The sequence below is a fragment of the Calidris pugnax genome, unplaced genomic scaffold (genome assembly GCF_001431845.1).
Source record: "Calidris pugnax isolate Ruff unplaced genomic scaffold, ASM143184v1 scaffold60, whole genome shotgun sequence".
NCBI lineage: Eukaryota > Metazoa > Chordata > Aves > Charadriiformes > Scolopacidae > Calidris > Calidris pugnax.
Window position 1 is genome coordinate 296032 of NW_015090831.1, and position 18531 is coordinate 314562.

An 18531-nucleotide genomic window follows, 5' to 3' on the forward strand; every position below is an offset into this window, starting at 1 on the left:
ACTTACCATTACTGTTTATACAACTGAGAATCTGAAGCAAAAAATACCGAGATAAAGCTACCGAAATTCACAGGAAAACCAAGAGAGATAGTGGGCAGTTAGAGGACTGTGATTTTGCAATAGCCCTGAAACATCTACACTGAGAAAATGACACGTCTTCTTTTTTCCTTTTTAAAGGGTAAAAGCAGTTTCTGGCACTATCTGCAGCCTCCGTCTTGAGTTCTGCAGCAACCAGGGTAATAGTGAATCATAATAAATATGCATTTTAACTCTGGTTTTGTTACCTATTTTGGTTGCTACATTTCCTGTCAGTATGTTAGTTCAACAGTTCAACTCGCATTATGAAGAATTGTCTATTTAGGTATCATTTTTGCCCAGTTTGTCATTGTATATTCATTTTAATGCCCGTTTCCTTCAGTCTGTACAATCCACATCAGTTAGCTCTCTCACCCAACGTCAGTGGGAATATAAGAGGACTGGCACACAGGGTCACTTATAATCACTTATCTAGTTTCTAATTACTAGAAAGTGGTATCAATATTTATTTCTCCCCACGGAATTGTTAGAGTGGTCTAAAGGGGAATTTATGATCATTTCTGCAAAATGGAAAATAGTTTTGCTAAGAATGACTAGTAAATGTCATAACAAACATAGCATTTTTTTTTTTCAATCCACGCAGAGTCATTCTTTCTAAAGCAACTACAGTCTATTTCTAAGGAAGAAAGTATAAAATTTCAGCAACAAATGTTACTGATTTGCAAAATCCCCAAACTCCTGAAAGAGACAAGGGATTGTATGTACCATATTGGCTCAATCACGCAGCAAAGCCACCAGACCCTGGAGGATATAATTTTACCTCCTGAGAGTTGCACATTTGTTTTGAGTATGGATTTAATTGTGCTTTCTACCTGGAAATTTTGGAAGAGACACGCCATGGGGTTTGGGTTGTTGGCCGGGCCAGGAATTGGGGGCTGGCCTTGAAAGCCCTGCATGTTCTGATACCCCTGGAGAAGGTGCTGCTGCTGCTGCTGCTGCTGTTGCTGCTGATTTGAAGGAAACATCTGATTGTTGTTTAAGAGCGACTGGAGATGACTCAGCTGATGGTTATTCAAAGTAGTGTTTATAGATGACATGTCACCTGTAATTCAAACACAAGGAAACACGAGTCAGTGTAGTTTTCGACAGCCAGGAGGAATTTCCCCGACTCAAATTTTAACTGACTGCTAAGCAAATGCCTCTGTCAAACAACTCCTTTCCCCTTCAATCTTCTACGGAATGGTCCTCAAGGCATGTGTCTCCTACTCTTTATTCCTTTAGTTCTTCAGTATGGCTTCTTTTGCATGTCACATCTATCTGGACTCTTTCTAAAGGTTTCTGCCATGACTGTCTTTGCCTTTGGAAGGGGACACAGCCAAGTAGGGCAGAGTGAGCTTCTAGGATATTCGGTGTCTTGGAATCTCACTCTTAAGTTTCCAAAGAGTGATTGCTTCAAACAGTACTGGGGTGGTGAGGGGGAGGAGGAGGAGGAGAGAGAGAGAAAGAGAAAATAGTTTAAAAAACTCAACAAAACTATTTTTTTTTTTCATTAACTATTACAAAATAACGCGAGCTCACTGCACGTGAGCAAAGGCTTTTTGGCTCACACACACGTCAGCCAACACTCTAAACAATTTTTTTTAATATATTCTAGAGAAACAACTGTATTAAATTTTTGTATTACGCAAAAATCTCACTTTACATGAAAATCATAGTTCCAGTATAATAAATACGCTGTCGAACCTGACTTTATGAAATAATAAAGCTTAAAAATGTATCCATTTCCTGGTTTGCTTTTTTTTTTTTTTAAAAATTAAAAGCTCATGTTTTTCTTAAAAATTGCCATTTGCAGGATCACTGGTTAGTTGTATTTTACATGGAAAAATGTAAAGCGGGGTTGAGTTCACGGTAGCCATTTAGTAGGTAAGTATGAGGTATTACATTAAAATACAGCTCTTTGCCACTATTTAATTCTTCCTATTAGTCTATTTATTAGATTACGTAGATCAAACAACAGAGGGGTATTAACTGTATTACATACTCTTGGTAAAAATCATCAACAGACCCTGGAGAAAGAAAAACACCTTGTATTTAAGGGCTTTTTAATCACTTGTTTTGGGATGTAGGTGTTTGTCAAGTGAGATTCCTTGGGTTTCTAAGCTACAAGCTAAAATAAAAAAACTAAAAGACAAATGAGAAAAAATCCAAATACACAATAAAGGGCTGGAAGAGCAACCTTCCTCTTTGAACTGGCGCAAGGACCTGCTTCGAGTGCTTTCTGGGTTACTTTTCGGGGGGTGTGCTTAGGGTTTTGGCCCTTTTTGATTAGTTTGGAAAAAAGCCCTTGGCCATTTGTCACCTACTGCGCAGCCACTCGCACTAACCCTGTGATGCCACACGCACTTGAAAGGCAACGCTGCATCCCAGAGACGCACCTGGGCTTTGGGAAAAGGAAACAAGTCCAATTGCTTTAGGGAATTTTTAAGGTGGAGAGAGTAGGTCTAAGGTGGCATCAGGATTAAGAATGGAATATGAAATAATTTCCCAAACCAGTATCGAACGTTACTGAGGTAAATTAGAACGTATTTTAAATTTCTTACGATGACAGTTTATGTTTTGCTCAAGAGAAATAAATAACCTGTAACATACAAAAGCCTCACAAAAAAAAAAAGAAGTATGATAAAATGGAGCCTTTAAAAATAGAAACTAGAATCCGAAATTCCCCCTCCCCAACCCTCTTCCTTTTTTTTTTTTTTTTTTTTTTTTTTTTTTTCACCCAGGGTTGAGACAGACAGTGCTGCCACTGCTGATGATGTAGTGGTTGTGGTAGTGGTTGCTTGGGAGGAGGTGGCTATGGAAACCTCTGGATGATTAGCGGTGTTGCCCGATGCGGAGTTGAGGACACCTCCCACCAGCTGGGGATTCAAGGCCATTAATGCTGAGGCCCCAGAGACAGCGGGGAGGAGCAGGGGGTTAGAAGTAGTGTCAGTGCCTGAAAAGCTGGGTATGGGGTTGCCCAGGGGGTTGGTTAAAAGGGTCTCCACCCTGTTGCTCTCTGCCTGATTGCTCGGCACATGGTCAGGTGGGGCCGGCATCTGTGTTACTGAGGGTAAAGGGTTATTTTGCTGTTGCAACAGGTCTGAGATGGTCAGATTGAAAGATGGTAGGGGAAGCATGGCAGCTGCTTGGGCTTGGTTCTGAAGGAGGGTTGCTAGAAGCTGAAAATGAACAGGCTGCAATACCTGCCCATCCACGTCACCGGAGAGAAAAGCTAAAGCAGCATTTACATTCGGGTTGAGAAAACCTAAAGGGTTGAGGTTGACCTCAGACTTGCCTTCTCCTGCTGAAGGCTGTAGTATATTTAATAGATTCTGGTTTAGGAGATGTTGCTGATTCACTGGCAAAGAGATAGGTAGAGAATTGAGGAGGTTTTGATTCAAAGAATGTGGAAGATTGTTGTTTGAAGAGCTGTTCTGCGGAAAATGAAGCGAGTGTTCGTGGCCAGCGAAAGGGAATTCGCTCCCAAGGGGCAGCTGGCTCTGAAGAGGGTTTCCAGCTGCAGTAGTGACTATAACACCGTCTTGAAGCACAGATGTTGTCTTCGTGATGGCAGGTTGGCTGGTGCCAGCTATGGCTATCGATGATGATGGTCCTGAACCCCCTGCAACACAAAAGAACAAAATTATTAATAGAATATTCACTGTTGGGAGACAGTCATCGAAGCCATCAAGCAACCAGGTCAATCCAAACCAGGAATGTTTGATACCTATGAACGAGAAAGAAAATGTTTTGAGCATCCAGGCCCGAGCACTTTTAAAATATGAATGAATCTTCCATCAAGCTACTTCAGACACTATGTGTTGTGACATATCTCATCAGAAATGATTTAACTATACACACGTTTTTCCCTTAAATTTCTCTGAGTCGGGGTATAAGAGGATTTAATTCATCACATGTTTTGATTAGCATAAACCTAAAAGCAACCATAACTTAATATAGTTAGTTATGGACCAGTATGAAATTAACTACTGGGAAGAAGGATCAATGGGAAACATGAATGATGTTGCGTGAAAGAACGTGAGTACATGATCTAGATGTAGATGTGAACTTCATGCTCCTCTATTTCCATCTCTATTTCATTAACAGGGTTTGGGAGAATTACCATTTAAAGCATTATTTTGACTCCTGGAGAAAAAATATAATGATGACGATTACAAGTCATGATGATGCTTATGATAAAATCTAATGAGCAAAATACATTATGGTCAAGGCAGGTTAGCAGACAAAAAACCCCCAACAATTTATAAAAAAGTGTAAATTGGGGTGGTCTAATCGTATCTATCACTCGGCATGAAAAGAAAGACCAACTGGGTGGATTTACTGTGAGGGGGTTACAAGGAAAAAGTGAGAGAATAACAAAGTTTTGGGTATCTTCAGCCCCCTTTGCCAAAAGTGAAGGATGAAATAAATTATTCATTGTCTTTCACTTAAGGCAGAGTCTGGAATTGGCAGTGGTCATACACAAAAACCACATGAAAGGAGACGGGGAGAATTAAAGCAAGTGAAATTGCCTTGAATGACGCCTTTCTACTTTATTCATTGCAATTCATTGGAGAAAAAACATTAAAAACATGTATTAAAATTATATACAGCTTGTATATAAAATTGTATAATTATAAATGTATTTAACTATGGCTTTGATGCAATAAAATAGTTTTCCATTCTCAACTGCCCTGCAAATATAGCTCATAGGACAGAGATCAGAATGTATTGATTATCAGAAAGTAGCAACTAACCATTTTTCTAAAAAAATACTATTTGAAAAAGGGATGTGCAACTATGCTGTTAACAGGTAAGAACAGAATCAAATCTTTACATCATTTGTGACTTAAAATACCATTTTTCAAGTACTGTAACGTTATGACAACTCAAAAAGGTACAAAATTAACACAGTACACGAGGCACTGCATTCAATTCACAAGAAGAAAGACCCCACCCTCTCTCCCAGGCACCATTATCACATTTCAGTACAGAAATTAAATAATAAATTTAAAAAAAAAAAGATAAAGAACAAATTGTAATCATAAAGCAGAGGATATCCTACTCTGCTGTGATGAGAAATATCTTAACCAAGCAATAAAAGCTGTTTCATGACAAGTACATTTCTCCAGGCAGCATTTCAGAACAAAAAAAAAGATATGCACTTGAAGAACAAAACCCCAACCCTGCACCGAAAATCTACATCCCACTGTATTCCCACTTACTGGGTTGTGTTTCACATCTCAGACTGGGCAGGAACTGCAAATGCTCTGTATCTTGACACCCCCAGGACTGGGAAACACCTCGTATGTGCCTGAGAAACCAGCACCCATGCCCTCCCCGGCCTCAGAAATACAAAATTCCAAATTATAGACAACTTCTCCATAAAAGTCAATGAAAAGGTGCCAAACAATCAGACAAGTTGCTCAGAAATTACTCGAAATTAAGATGAAGTTAGTAACAGCAAACCTATTGGTGGAAAATGGATTTTTCAATGAAAAGCTGACAAACAATCAGACAAGTTGCTCAGAAATTACTCGAAATTAAGATGAAGTTAATAACAGCAAACCTATTGGTGGAGATGAGTGAAAACCACAGCTATGGTTAGTAAGTTTGTTTTCTGCCAATGTGTCTGTCCTACTACTGGCTACCAGATTCTGGAGAGAAGCCACCTCTGGCCATGCCTCCCAAACGGAACGTAAGAGAAAAGATTCTCTTAAGCACATGTTTACTCATCAAGATGTACATGACCTACTGAGATGACACTTTAAAAAGATTTTTCGTGTATGCACTTTTTTTTTTTCTTTTAATATTTTGCTATTTTTGTTAGTAAGCCAACAGTAAAACACAGTTTACCACAAAAAAAGATATTGAGGTGCTGCAGCTGGTCCAGAGAAGGGCAATGGAGCTGGTGTGTGCACTTTTTTTTTCCTTTTAGTATTTTGCTATTTTTGTTAATAAGCCAACAGTAAAACATAGTTTACCACAAAAAAAGATACTGAGGTGCTGGAGCTGGTCCAGAGAAGGGCAACGGAGCTGGTGAGGGGTCTGGAGCACAAGTCTTGTGAGGGAGCGGCTGAGGGAGCTGGGGGTTTTCAGCCTGGAGAAAAGGAGGCTGAGGGGAGACCTTCTCGCTCTCTCCAACTCCCTGAAAGGAGGGTGTAGAGAGGTGGGGTTGGTCTCTTCTCCCAAGGAACAGGCCATGGGACAAGAGGAAATGGCCTCAAGTTGCACCAGGGGAGGTTCAGATTGGCTATCAGGAAAAAATTTTACACAGAAAGGGTTATCAAACCTTGGAATGGGCTGCCCAGGGCAGTGGTTGAGGCACCATCCCTGGAGGTATTTAAAAGATGGGTTGACATAGTGCTCAGTGACATGGTTTAGTGATGGGTTTTATCAGAGTTGGAGATGATCTTAAAGGTCCCTTCCAACCACTGCAATGATTTAAATATTAGGAAAATCCCTAAAGACCAAGCTACAGTTTTAAGAAATACCACCACAAAGCCATTCCTACGTGGTTTTAATGGAAGAATCCATACCACTCAGATGACACAAGACGGATGCCCACCGTACTTAAAAATACATGGGGCCTCTTAAATAATGGTGGCTGAAAAATTGCTCACTGAAGCAAAACTCTGTCGCTGCACTTTGAGACACACTTAATGTTTGTCTCTCTAGTTGTAATGTAGCTTAAGATGGACCAGGTAATACCCGAATGTCTTCAGATTGGCCATTCCTCCCACTTGGGAATGACCTTCCACGCAAAATCTTACCGTCATTGAGATAAAAGCAGAATGCCATCAGCCTGACCTGCAGGAACATTCTGATACACTGGATTTTCTAAGGCAGGAGTTCATTTCAGGCAATATTTTTTTTTTGGAAACTTTTTACTCCTGCAATAGGGGAAAGAGAGATACACAAGCTTTTCCCTCGGTGGCTGGGAGAGTCTTCCCTCGCTGGTAGAAATCATATTCTATGTGTTAAGCAGCACATGGATAGATTTTTAATTCAGATGTGAGACAACTATTCTATTTATAGAGCTCTCATGAACAGAAAATCTAATTTTGGTATTTTCCAGAGGACCTAATCTCCGTTTCTAATTTATTTATGATCCTATTTTCCATTCCACTCAGGTAAATGACCACATGGAAGAGTATCTGGTATGAAGTAAATCTCAAACTTGTAAAATTGTTGAGAAGTTTTTGCCAAACACTTTGCCAAACACTGATTTCTATCCCCCATCAAACCATCTTCTGGAGATCCAACCTGAGAGGTCTAGAACGCATTCAACACTTGCCCCTTCTCCAGGTTACTTAGGCAATTAATTAATTGCGACTGGGGAAAAAAAAATCAATCTTGATGAATTCTGAGTAGGAGGAAGGAAATATGTCCTTATTTCAATCCAGACTTGAGAAGTTTGGGAGTGGAAGAGGCGATGAGCAGCCAGACTTCAGCAGGAAAAGAAAAATCAGCTTCTGTTAAACCTGCCTCACAGAGAGACACAGTAGGAACCGGTGTAGGAAAGTCCTGAATTGGGTAGGAGCTAATACAATATTTACAACTGCATTCTGGGACAAATCTATGTCCAGCAACAGACTGAATCACCAGAATATGATTTCTGGATCCTTTCCAGAATACCATCTCCAACAAGTCAATATTCCAGATGAAGAAATGCACGCACACCCATTCTCATTAAAATATAGTGCTGCTAGACATCTTCTGAACGTTTGGCCCCAATCCAAAAGAGAAGATCTGAATTATTTTTTTCCCCTTTATAGAAGAGGTATAATGTCCATAATTGTGATTGATAGTGCTGCATCAACAAAGTGCAGAATTCCATCTTCCTCTGAGAGGACCACAAAAGCCCTCAGAGAACCCTCTGAACCATCCTTCCCTAGTTTCAACAAGAAATCTCCAAGATCCAGGATGACAATGAGTAGTCCTGTCTTTTTGACTACTGAGAAGACCAGGTGCAACAAGAAAGTGATACCCGGTATCGGCAGTGTGAAGACGTGAAATTCTCCAAAACAGCACAATAAACCTAAGATGCCTCATCAAAGCAACGACACTGTGAGTACAAGAGCAGAAACATAGAATGGTTTGGGTCGGAAGGAACCTTAAAGATCATCGAGTTCCAACCCCCTGCCCTGGGCAGGGACACCTCCCACCAGACCAGGTTGCTCCAAGCCCCCTCTAACTATACGTTGTATTTACTAGAATTTTCAAAGAGGGCAGGATTGACAGTGGAAACCACATGGTGGACATCAGCTGAAAACAGATCCCTATGCAAACAAGCTGCCTTGACCAGCGGCACTGTAGGGAAAACAGGACTGTGGTCCTGACCACCTGCATTTCCATTGGGCCTGGAGAAGGATGACAGCCAGAAGAAAAGAAGATGCACCACAGCACCAAAGAGTCTCAACATGTGTGACAGCTCACCCAAAACTCCACCATGAAATGGTTGGTTATTACCATATCCAGGCTCCAAGGTGACAGTCAGGAGGCTTTTGATGAGAAACACGAATGGGAGTTGAAAGCTAAAAGGAAATCACAAGTTTGATTCCAAGTTTCATAAGAACATGGTATTTTGAATCCTGGAAACACAAGGTATCGTGCATGTCGGCTCAGTAAATAACAGTCCTTAATAATCAGAAGCTCTTAAGAGTAAAAGCAGAATGAAAAAAAGATGAAGGAGTTAGACTAAAAGCCATAAAAGCCCAAGATGAATGCTGGCCTCCAGCTCCGGCAGACATCTGCCAAAAGTCCTTTTGCCAGTTGTTGAGAAAAAGGAACCATCTTTGTCATGCAGTGAGAAGAAATACCCAGAATGCCAAAAAATACCTCTATTGCTCTCTTAGAGGGTCAAATAAATGTTTTGGAAGTAAATAAATGCATAGACAATGGGATATACATTTTTTAAAAATATTACATTTTGTGCTGTAGCATTTCATTTATGAATTTTTTTTAAAGAAAGCTTATTTTCTTTTGTGAATTCTACCTGCATTCCTTTTTTTAAAGTATTGCTTGACAGGTTTCCTTAAGAAGATATTATGAAATCAGATTGTGTTTGAGAGGATTCACTTGTTCAGGTCACTTAAAGAAATCAGAGTGGAAGGTATTTATTGTTCATATCTCAGCGTTGTCCTACCACGAGAAGACAGGAGCACATAGGTACACATACGCTGTTGGGATGGCACGATACAGCCAGAGCTCTATCTTGAGTCCTGATTTTAAATAGTATTAAGATTTGAACAATATGAAGACTGGTACAAGAAGCTTCAACAGCTGTCCTCAAAGAAAAGTTGGGTTTGAGCTATTGATTTCAAACTAAACAAAAGGGAACAGTCCAAACTCATATATCATTTCTTCTGCAGCAGCAGAATTGTCTGCAGAAGAACACGTAGGAGCAGTAATGACTTCAGATACTGTGATTAATGCTTCCTTATACACCAAACAATTCAAACTGAATGCAAACAATTGTAGTCTTCATAGATACTAAAAGTACTTCTACCAAATTTAAGAATGTTAACTATACACGTATTTTCCAAAAAAACTGCACTTAAATATACCAATTAGAAAATTACAATAGAAATAATATTTTACAATGCATTTCTCTATAGGAAACTAGCCATTATGTATTCTAATATTTCAATAGTCTCAACAGTACATTGCCAGAATTTGTAGAATAAAAATAACCATTAAGACAGGTGTATTAAGTACTCAGGAAACATGAATATCTAAAACATTTTAAGAGCTGAAAACAAAGAGATGTTATACATAACACCTCAATTCTTACTTTTTTTGCACATTCAATAAGAATGCAGCTAACTTTATTTCATATTTTCTTTATTGCTTTTTAGATTTAGAACATTCTAAGTTTTTGAAACCCGTGTCAGAAATCCACGTTCAAGTCCTTGGTCACGTAAAGAACTTCTTGCCAAACCCTCCACCGCTCCCATCCCCTCTGAGGGTGAAACTTGGCAGCTCTTACAGAAGAAACCTGCAGGACTCCTTCCAAAAAGATCCAGCAGGAGCAGAGACAGGACAGTTCCACTGCATTTCCCTGAGGTTACAAAGGTGTGAAAGTACAAAAGATCATTAGGCCCTGTAATTACTACTAGATCTCAAGTGGTTTGGGCACTTTTTGCTGCATGGGGTCACCAATCCATGCTCGAGGCCTACAGAAGCTACTGCAATACTAGTATCAAATAAGAATTAATATCAACTTAGAGAGACAAACACATAGTTTGCATCAGTGGCGATATTTTTAAATTAGTGATTTCAAGAGTGTTACCTTTCACACAATTATAATTGCTGATGGAAGTTCATATTCCTTAAAAGTTTGAGACAACACGTTCCTGCTTTAACTACGCATTTGATCACTTATCTATGAACTTAGAACCAAGACTTATATGTTTTTATAATTATATTCTCTATTTTCTTTTTGGAATGGAAAACATTTAAGATATTGACCTGGTATCACATTTATTACAGCGCTTTCAATTCCAAAGAAACCATAACTCAGCTGTTACCCGCCAGCTCCTGTCAGTCGTTCTCCTTATCGAGATGGGGCGCTCCCTGGAGACATCACTAACAACGGACAAATCAATAAAACATCCCTCTGGGCCCAGCAGAACCAGTTAAAATCCTGAATCCTCTCACAGAATCATCCAGGTTGGAAGGGACCTTTAAGATCATCCAGTCCAACCATCAACCTCACTCTGATAAAACCCATCACTAAACCATGTCACTGAGCGCTATGTCAACCTGGCTTTTAAATACCTCCAGGGATGGTGCCTCAACCCCTTCCCTGGGAAGCCCATTCCAAGGCTTCATAACCCTTTCAGCATAAAATTTTTTCCTGATATCCAACCTGAACCTCCCCTGGTGCAACTTGGGGCCATTTCCTCTTGTCCCATGGCCTGTTCCTTGGGAGAAGAGACCGACCCCCCCTGGCTACACCCTCCTTTCAGGGAGTTGGAGAGAGTGAGAAGGTCTCCCCTCAGCCTCCTTTTCTCCAGGCTGAACCCCCCCAGCTCCCTCAGCCTCTCCTCACCAGACTTGTGCTCCAGACCCCTCACCAGCTCCGTTGCTCTTCTCTGGACTCGCTCCAGCCCCTCAAGGTCTTTTTTGTGGTGAGGGGCCCAAAACTGGACACAGCCCTCGAGGTGGGGCCTCACCAGTGCCCAGTACAGGGGGACCATCACCTCTTGGGTCCTACTCCCCATGCTGTTCCTGATCTAGGCCAGAATACCAGTGGCCTTCTTGTCCACCTGGGCACACTGCTGGCTCCTGTTCAGCCGACTGGTGACCAACACCCCCAGGTCCTTTTCTGCCAGGCAGCTCCAGCCCCTCTGCCCCCAGCCTGGAGCGCTGCAGGGGGCTGGTGGCACCCAAGGGCAGGACCTGGCACTTGGCCTTGGTCAACCTCATCCCATTGGCCTGGGCCCACCCATCCAGCCTGTCCAGATCCCTCTGCAAAGCCTTTCCACCCTCCAGCAGATCAACATCCCACCCAACTTGGTGTCATCTGGGAACTTACTGAGGGTGCACAACACTCATATACACCACTCCATCCACACGGAATGTCTTCTCCTGTGAAACAGATTAAACTGCCTGTCCATAACATCAGGCTTATCACTGTAGCAGCTGAGCCCATTACTACAGATATCAATCATATAATTTTTTTCCACTTGCAACAAAACAGCTGTAATGCTGGCCCTGTTCTTAAGAGTGGTTTTCAAACTCTTGCTTGAACAGATTATTTTAAGGGTGAAAATCCCAGAGGACTACAGCACTCAGCCTCTGCATCTTCTGAAAAGTGACTTAGCCAAAAATGAGTCTGTCAAAATTTTGAGGGAAGGGCAAAAAGCTCAAATGTGTTGCTAGGACAATAGAAGTCCTTAAAATAAGGGTTGTTTTAAAAAAATACCTGACTAAACTTCAGTCTTGGCTCTTCTCCTGGCCCCTGTCTCTTCTGACTTCTATCTTTTACCAACACTGCTGTTTTTAAAATTACTTTGGGAAAACTACTCCTTTGTGCTTAGTTGTTACAGAAAGCAGTAGATTTGGTCTTTTAGTAAAAAACCTGCCAAACCCACAGCATACACACAAAGGAAGGTCTTTCAGCATTTACTCAGTGTTAGCACTTAGTCTCATCTCGTCCTGTATCATTCTGTCATCACAGAGATACACTGCAGGTGAGATAAAACATTTTATTGCTAATTTGGGAAACTAAAAATTCAGTAAAATGCATTATTCCTTTCAGTAGCCCCCACTCCACCCTCCAGCAAGTTTTGCCATTGCCCACTGGTTCTGCTTCAGAATATTTTCAGAAGATGTGGAGAGCTAAATATGCATGGGAAATCCCATCTAATTAATTCAGTTTTTCTTCACAATCATACTTTTAATAAAATAAGACTAATCTTTCTGCATTGTTCAAGACCAGGTTGGAGGGGGCTTGGAGCAACCTGGTCTGGTGGGAGGTGTCCCTGCCCATGGCCCGGGGTTGGAACTCAATGATCTTTAAGGTCCCTTCCAACTCAAACCATTCTATTATTTTACTATTATTTTTTGCAAATCCTCTAACTTTTATTACTATAAATTCCTAGAAAAATGTATGGCAGTTAAAGCACTAATCAGATAAGTTTCTGGTTAACTAAGAGACTGCAAGTTACCAGGAAAATCAAATTATAAGCAGCAAAACATCACAAGGAAAACGCAAGCTGTGTGTCTAAGCAAGCGACGTGCTTGGTAACCAGAGGTGAACTTTTAATCTTGGTATTTATCTCAGAGACAACACCACCGCGATTCACAAACTGGACAGGACAGTGCCTGAAGGGCCCCAAACAAGAGTTTGGCCAATATACACTGATGGCATCAAGATCAAAGACAAGGATGAAGGATGTCATGGCAATGCTTAAGTCTATGTAGCTGCACACCTTTCATGGAAGAGCCTCATGCCCCAGGATGTGGGAGAAGTGGAACAGAATCCCACTGTAACCCTCAACAAGCCAACACTCTGTTAATATTACCAGGGAGAGAAGCCATAGAACAAGGGGTAATGGTTTTAAACTGAAATAGAGTAGATTTGGATTAGATATTAGGAAGAACTTCTTTGCTGTGAGGGTGGTGAGACCTTGGCCCAGGTTGCCCCGAGAAGCTGTGGCTGCCCCATCCCTGGAGAGGTTCAAGGCCAGGTTGGAGGGGGCTTGGAGCAACCTGGTGTGGTGGGAGGTGTCCCTGCCCAGGGCAGGGGGTGGCATTGGATGTTCTTTAAGGTCCCTTCCAACCCAACCGTTCTGTGATTTTATGGTTTCTGATCTTCACTCGCCCAAACTCAACCAGTGTAACATGTCTGCTACAGCTATAAATAAATTATTCTTCTATTTCCCTTTTCCACTTCTACTAAAATTAGAGGCTTACTCATTTCAGCTCCCATTACTAAACAACCAAGTTAATTAAGTAGAGATTGAGCTGATTCCTAAGTTTTTCCAATTTGCAAGCACTTGCTAACAATAAACATTCATAAATAGAGGTAATTTGAAAAGAAAACTCTATTCCACTTCCAAATTTTTCCTCTATTGTAAACCTCCTGGTAGCAAGTATGTTTACACCAGCTGTATAAAACTCTATCATGTTAATGATTAAGTTTTACCTAATACAAATGCTTATGCCTAGGAAGTCAGTGATTCCTTTACATTCAGAAAATGACAGCGGGTTTGTGCATAAATCTTCTACCAAGAGTTAAAAAGAGCAAATAAATGAGAATATTCATTTCAATAGCAGGGTAGGGAGCAGACTTGACCACACATCTCATATTTGGAAATCTTATTCTTCACATATAACATTTCCCCCACTCTTTACAGCTCTCATTTGAACAGGATAATAATAACTTTTGTCTCCCCAAAATAGTAACAAAGGAAAATAAGGTAGAATGTTGAAAATCAGCGCCAGATTTTAAATAAATGTCATTCCTTATAATCACATCCATCCTCCCCACCAGAGAAAAGTCCCTCTGTATGTTTATATAGACACTGAAATCCAGAATTAATAGAACATTTGAACTGGCTTTATAATTAGAAGAGTAGCTGGTTGGCATCCTGTCTAGGAGTTATTTAAGCTTAGTAAGAAGCTTTTCTCAGACATCACAAGGATGCCAACCAGCTACTCTTCTGAATTTAATGTCAAAAAGTTCCACCGATTTTGTAATTCCATGGTATATAAAAGTCATTTTGTGGAGCACATCCAGGAGTTCCCATACTAGAATGTGCCACTTTGTGCAAGTTTAATGTGATATATTCTAAAATACCCCATCTTTGATGCACAGGAAAGACCATTTTCAGAGAAGCAAGCACCTACATGATGTTGTTGACCATCACTACATCCAATAGTACATTTAACCTTTTATTCATGTAACTCTTTATACTTTTTCATTGTTTTTTTTCACCTAGATTAAGGATAAATCCTTTAGTTGGACTAAAGCAATTCACTCCTCGGGAGACACAGCTTCGTGCTACAGGCATAAAGCAAGAGGAAATGAAACATTACAAATGGCAAAGAACTGGGACCCGTTCCCCTCGTGCTGCTGATAAGGAAAAAAAAAAAAACCACAACAAAGGCAACAATTTGAAATTTTTTTCCCCACATAATTCAAAAATTATTTGAAAATAACTTTTCTCTGAGCTGCAATATGACTTTCGACAAGATAATTTCTGATTCTGCAAGAAGACAATCCCTGACCGCTTCACTTCGACTTGTTTGCACTATGTCTATTAAATCAAAGCCTCCTAAAACTCTTTGAGCTACTGTTTTCCAAGGCAATGGTCCGTTCCCAATTATATTACACTGTACTTGGCTGTATTAAAATCAATTCTGTCTGAATGGGATAGGTGCTGTGGCTATGTGCTCTTCCTTATTTGATTATATTGTATTTTTTTCCATTCTGTAAAATTCACCAGTAAAAATTACTGGTCTGAGTCTATGGATATAGCCATTGCTTGGCAAATCTGCCCTTTACTTGTCACTACTAAACTCCTTGACCTAGAGTTTCTCGTATTTCTGATGTTCTGATATTTGAGACAACTCATCAACTTTAGTTCAATTCACTACGGTTGTTATATTTGTTCCCTTGATTCCCCTTATCAGCTGTAGAGAGCTTTTACTCCCTAATATCACAGAATCACAGAATGACATGGGGTTAGAAGGGACCTCTGGAGATCATCTAGTCCAACCCCCTGACAGAGCAGGTCCACCCAGAGCAGGTCCCACAGGAACATGTCCAGGGAGGTTTGGAATGTCTACAGAGAAGGAGACTCCACCACCTCTCTGGGCAGCCTCTGCCAGGGCTCTGCCACCCTCACAGCAAAGAAGTTCCTCCTCAAGTTTAGATGGAACTTCCTACATTCAAGTTTGTGCCCGTTGCCTCTTGTCCTGTCCCTGGGCACCACTGAAAAAAGCCTGGCCCCATCCTCCTGACACCCACCCTTGAAGTATTTATAGGTGTTGATCAGATCCCCCCTCAGCCTTCTCTTCTCCAGACTAAAGAGACCCAAGTCCCTCAGCCTCTCCTCATCAGAGAGATGCTCCAGACCCCTCATCATCTCTGTAGCCTCTGCTGTCCCCTCTCCAGCAGTTCCCTGTCCTTCTGGAACTGGGGAGCCCAGAACTGGACCCAGTGCTCCAGATGAGGCCTCCCCAGGGCAGAGCACACACTGGCCACACTCTTCTGATGCCCCCCAAGGATGCCATTGGCCTTCTTGGCCACAAAGGCACATTGCTGGCTCATGGGCATCCTCTTGTCCACCAGGACTCCTAGGTCTTTCTCCTCAGAGGTGCAATATGTTTCACTTGTTTTCATCTGTCCCATCACTTGAGCCTAGAATCCAGTCTCCTGGCTGAAAAGGGACTCTTTTCAAAGGAATAGCCCTAAATACTCTATACAGACCCACTGCTACCTTCTCCTTATTAAATGGTGTTTGCAACCCAAATACCACAGAACTGAGAGACTGCAATCGTTAATAAAAATTAATTGAGCATAACTGGTTTTCAGGGGTTTAAACTTGGAAAACTACAAAAGGTTTCTAGTGCAACAACACAAACTTTTATTTTTGTATTTATTCATCTTTAATTCCACCACTCTCATACTGAAAATTACCTGGACACTAAAGATGTTATCTGCGGAAGAAGAAGAAAACAAAAGCTAGAATAAGAAAACTTGGTCCATGTGGTTAAAATATAATTAAAAGCTTAGGCAATAACCAGCTATCTAATTGTGGGGATTCTCAGTATTTTTTCTCTCAGGAACTATTTTCTGATTAGTAGCTATTCTGAATGCTGGCACAGAAAACAGATTTAGCAATTAAAATACTTAAAAACAAAGCAAAAAAAGAAAAAAGCCACAAACTCAGAGGAGTTTCCCGAAGAAATCTTACTCAGCTAAACTGCTCACGTGGCATTTATGACTCTGCTTAGCTCCATCCATCAAAACTATCAACCTGCTGTGCAGAATAACACAGAATAATTCACAATATATCTCTTATCTTTTTTTTGTCTACATAACTGAATGCACACTGGTAACTATTATTTTTAAGGTTATTATTAACGCAACATACTCCACATTTCACACTTGTTTCACAGGAATAATGCTTCTGTTCTCCTGCAAATACAAAAAATGTCCCTATCTGGATTTTTCCAGCCATGGATTAGATTTAAATCTTGCGCCCGAGCCCCACGCTGCCGCGATGACTCCACACAATGATGGATGAAGGTTTACATGCTATTTTTTGGGCCTTGCCCCTGGGAATAACACAAAGATAACAGAACCTGAAATTTCATCTTAAAGAAGAAAACAGGTTTCTAGGCCTGTTAATAACATTTAACTACTTAATAAAGTAATTAAATGCAGGTTGTGCATATTTTGCAAGCGTCAAAACTAAAGAAACAATCGCCTTCAGCAGCGAGGAACAGAACATATTCAAACCTTTCTAGTTATTGCCTACACAGAACTGCTATTTATCTTTTAGATAAGGAAAAAAGTATCGGTTTAAAGCCCTATAATTATATTGCTATAATTCTACCTGTTATCTCCAGGGCATTAGAAATACCACAGCAGAAGAGAAGTTTCCAGGCGGGTTATAGACATCTTTCTATTCCTATATTGATGAGAACTGAATTGGCCATTTCTGTTGAAACCTTTCTTCTTGGGGCTTTGACACATCACAGATTTGTTCTGTTGCATTTGCCTTCCTGGGAAGAAATTCAGCTTGCCTGGAGACCAGGACTGGCCATACAAGGAAAGGCTCTGATTAATTAATATAGGAACGAGGACAAGCCACGCCACCCACCCGTAGGCCACCTTCTCAAGTGGACCCAGGTGCCACCACACCAAAGCATGGCTGGGTCAAGGCGATGGCACAGGAACAAGAAGATCCCTCATGGGGATGAACTTCTATTCTCATTCTTAGAAGCCCACTTTGATGGCTAAGCAATCTTTTATTGATAACTTTTATGCTATGTAAAGCTTCTGTTAATTGGTTCCAGTCTGAATTTCATGCAGGAATCTTCAGCCTTTTCCACCCTGATCACCACTCAGGTGGACCTCAGGATCACCCCTTACATGGGGTGATTCCTACAGCTCAGCTTCTCGACAGTAACTGCTGGTGCACAGGCTCTTATCTCATATCACCCCTTACATGGGGTGAATTTCTACAGCTTAGCTTCTCAGCAGTAACTGCTGGTGCACAGGCTCTTATCTCAGGTAACATTCAGTCTATTCTGCTCCCTGGAGAGCAAGTTAACGTCATCCAATGCTGCGATAACTTCACAGTTTTCATGTGGACAGGGAAAATTCAGAAGATAGGCTGCCCAGAGAGATGGTGGAGTCTCCCATAACATTCAGTCTTTTCTGCTCCCTGGAGAGCAAGTTAACATCACCCAATGCTGCGATAACTTCACAGCTTTCATGTGGACAGGGACAATTCAGAAGACAGGCTGCCCAGAGAGATGGTGGAGTCTCCTTCTCTGGAGACATTCAAACCCACCTGGACACGTTCCTGTGGGACCTGCTCAGGGTGGACCTGCTCTGGCAGGGGGTTGGACCAGATGATCTCCAGAGGTCCCTTCCAACCCCATGTCATTCTGTGATTCTGTGAAGAACCCACACATCCCACTGAGCCCCATGGAATTCAACACAGGTGGAAACCCAAAAGGTTTCCTGCAAAAGGGATTTTGGATAATGCTTAGAGGGAGAGGAAAGCAAGCTCCTAAGGCAAAGCCAGACCTTTGTTCTGTTCAGAAGAGAGTACAAAGTCTCAGAAGAGAAGGACTCTATCAGGAAATACTCCTCTCTGTCAGCATGACAAGGCAAAACAGCCAGGCAAGGATTGATAGCTCCTTGCTTGTGACACAAACCGCCAATACAGCTAAGGAAAAAAAAAAAAAAGGGCCTTTTTTCCC

At 41.2% G+C, this 18531-nt stretch overlaps 1 protein-coding gene across 4 annotated transcripts in view; it reads right to left on the bottom strand.

Annotated features, from left to right (window-relative positions):
* The window catches only part of MBD5 (methyl-CpG binding domain protein 5), a 95081-nt gene that overhangs the window by 17081 nt on the left and 59469 nt on the right, over window positions 1-18531 (bottom strand). For all 4 annotated transcript variants that reach the window (XM_014941180.1, XM_014941179.1, XM_014941178.1 and 1 more), the window contains 2 exons: window positions 3371-3697; window positions 909-1138 (listed from right to left, as the gene is read on the bottom strand). In XM_014941180.1, coding sequence (XP_014796666.1) covers window positions 909-1138; window positions 3371-3697 — 557 coding nt within the window. The remainder of the gene's footprint in view (window positions 1-908; window positions 1139-3370; window positions 3698-18531) is intronic.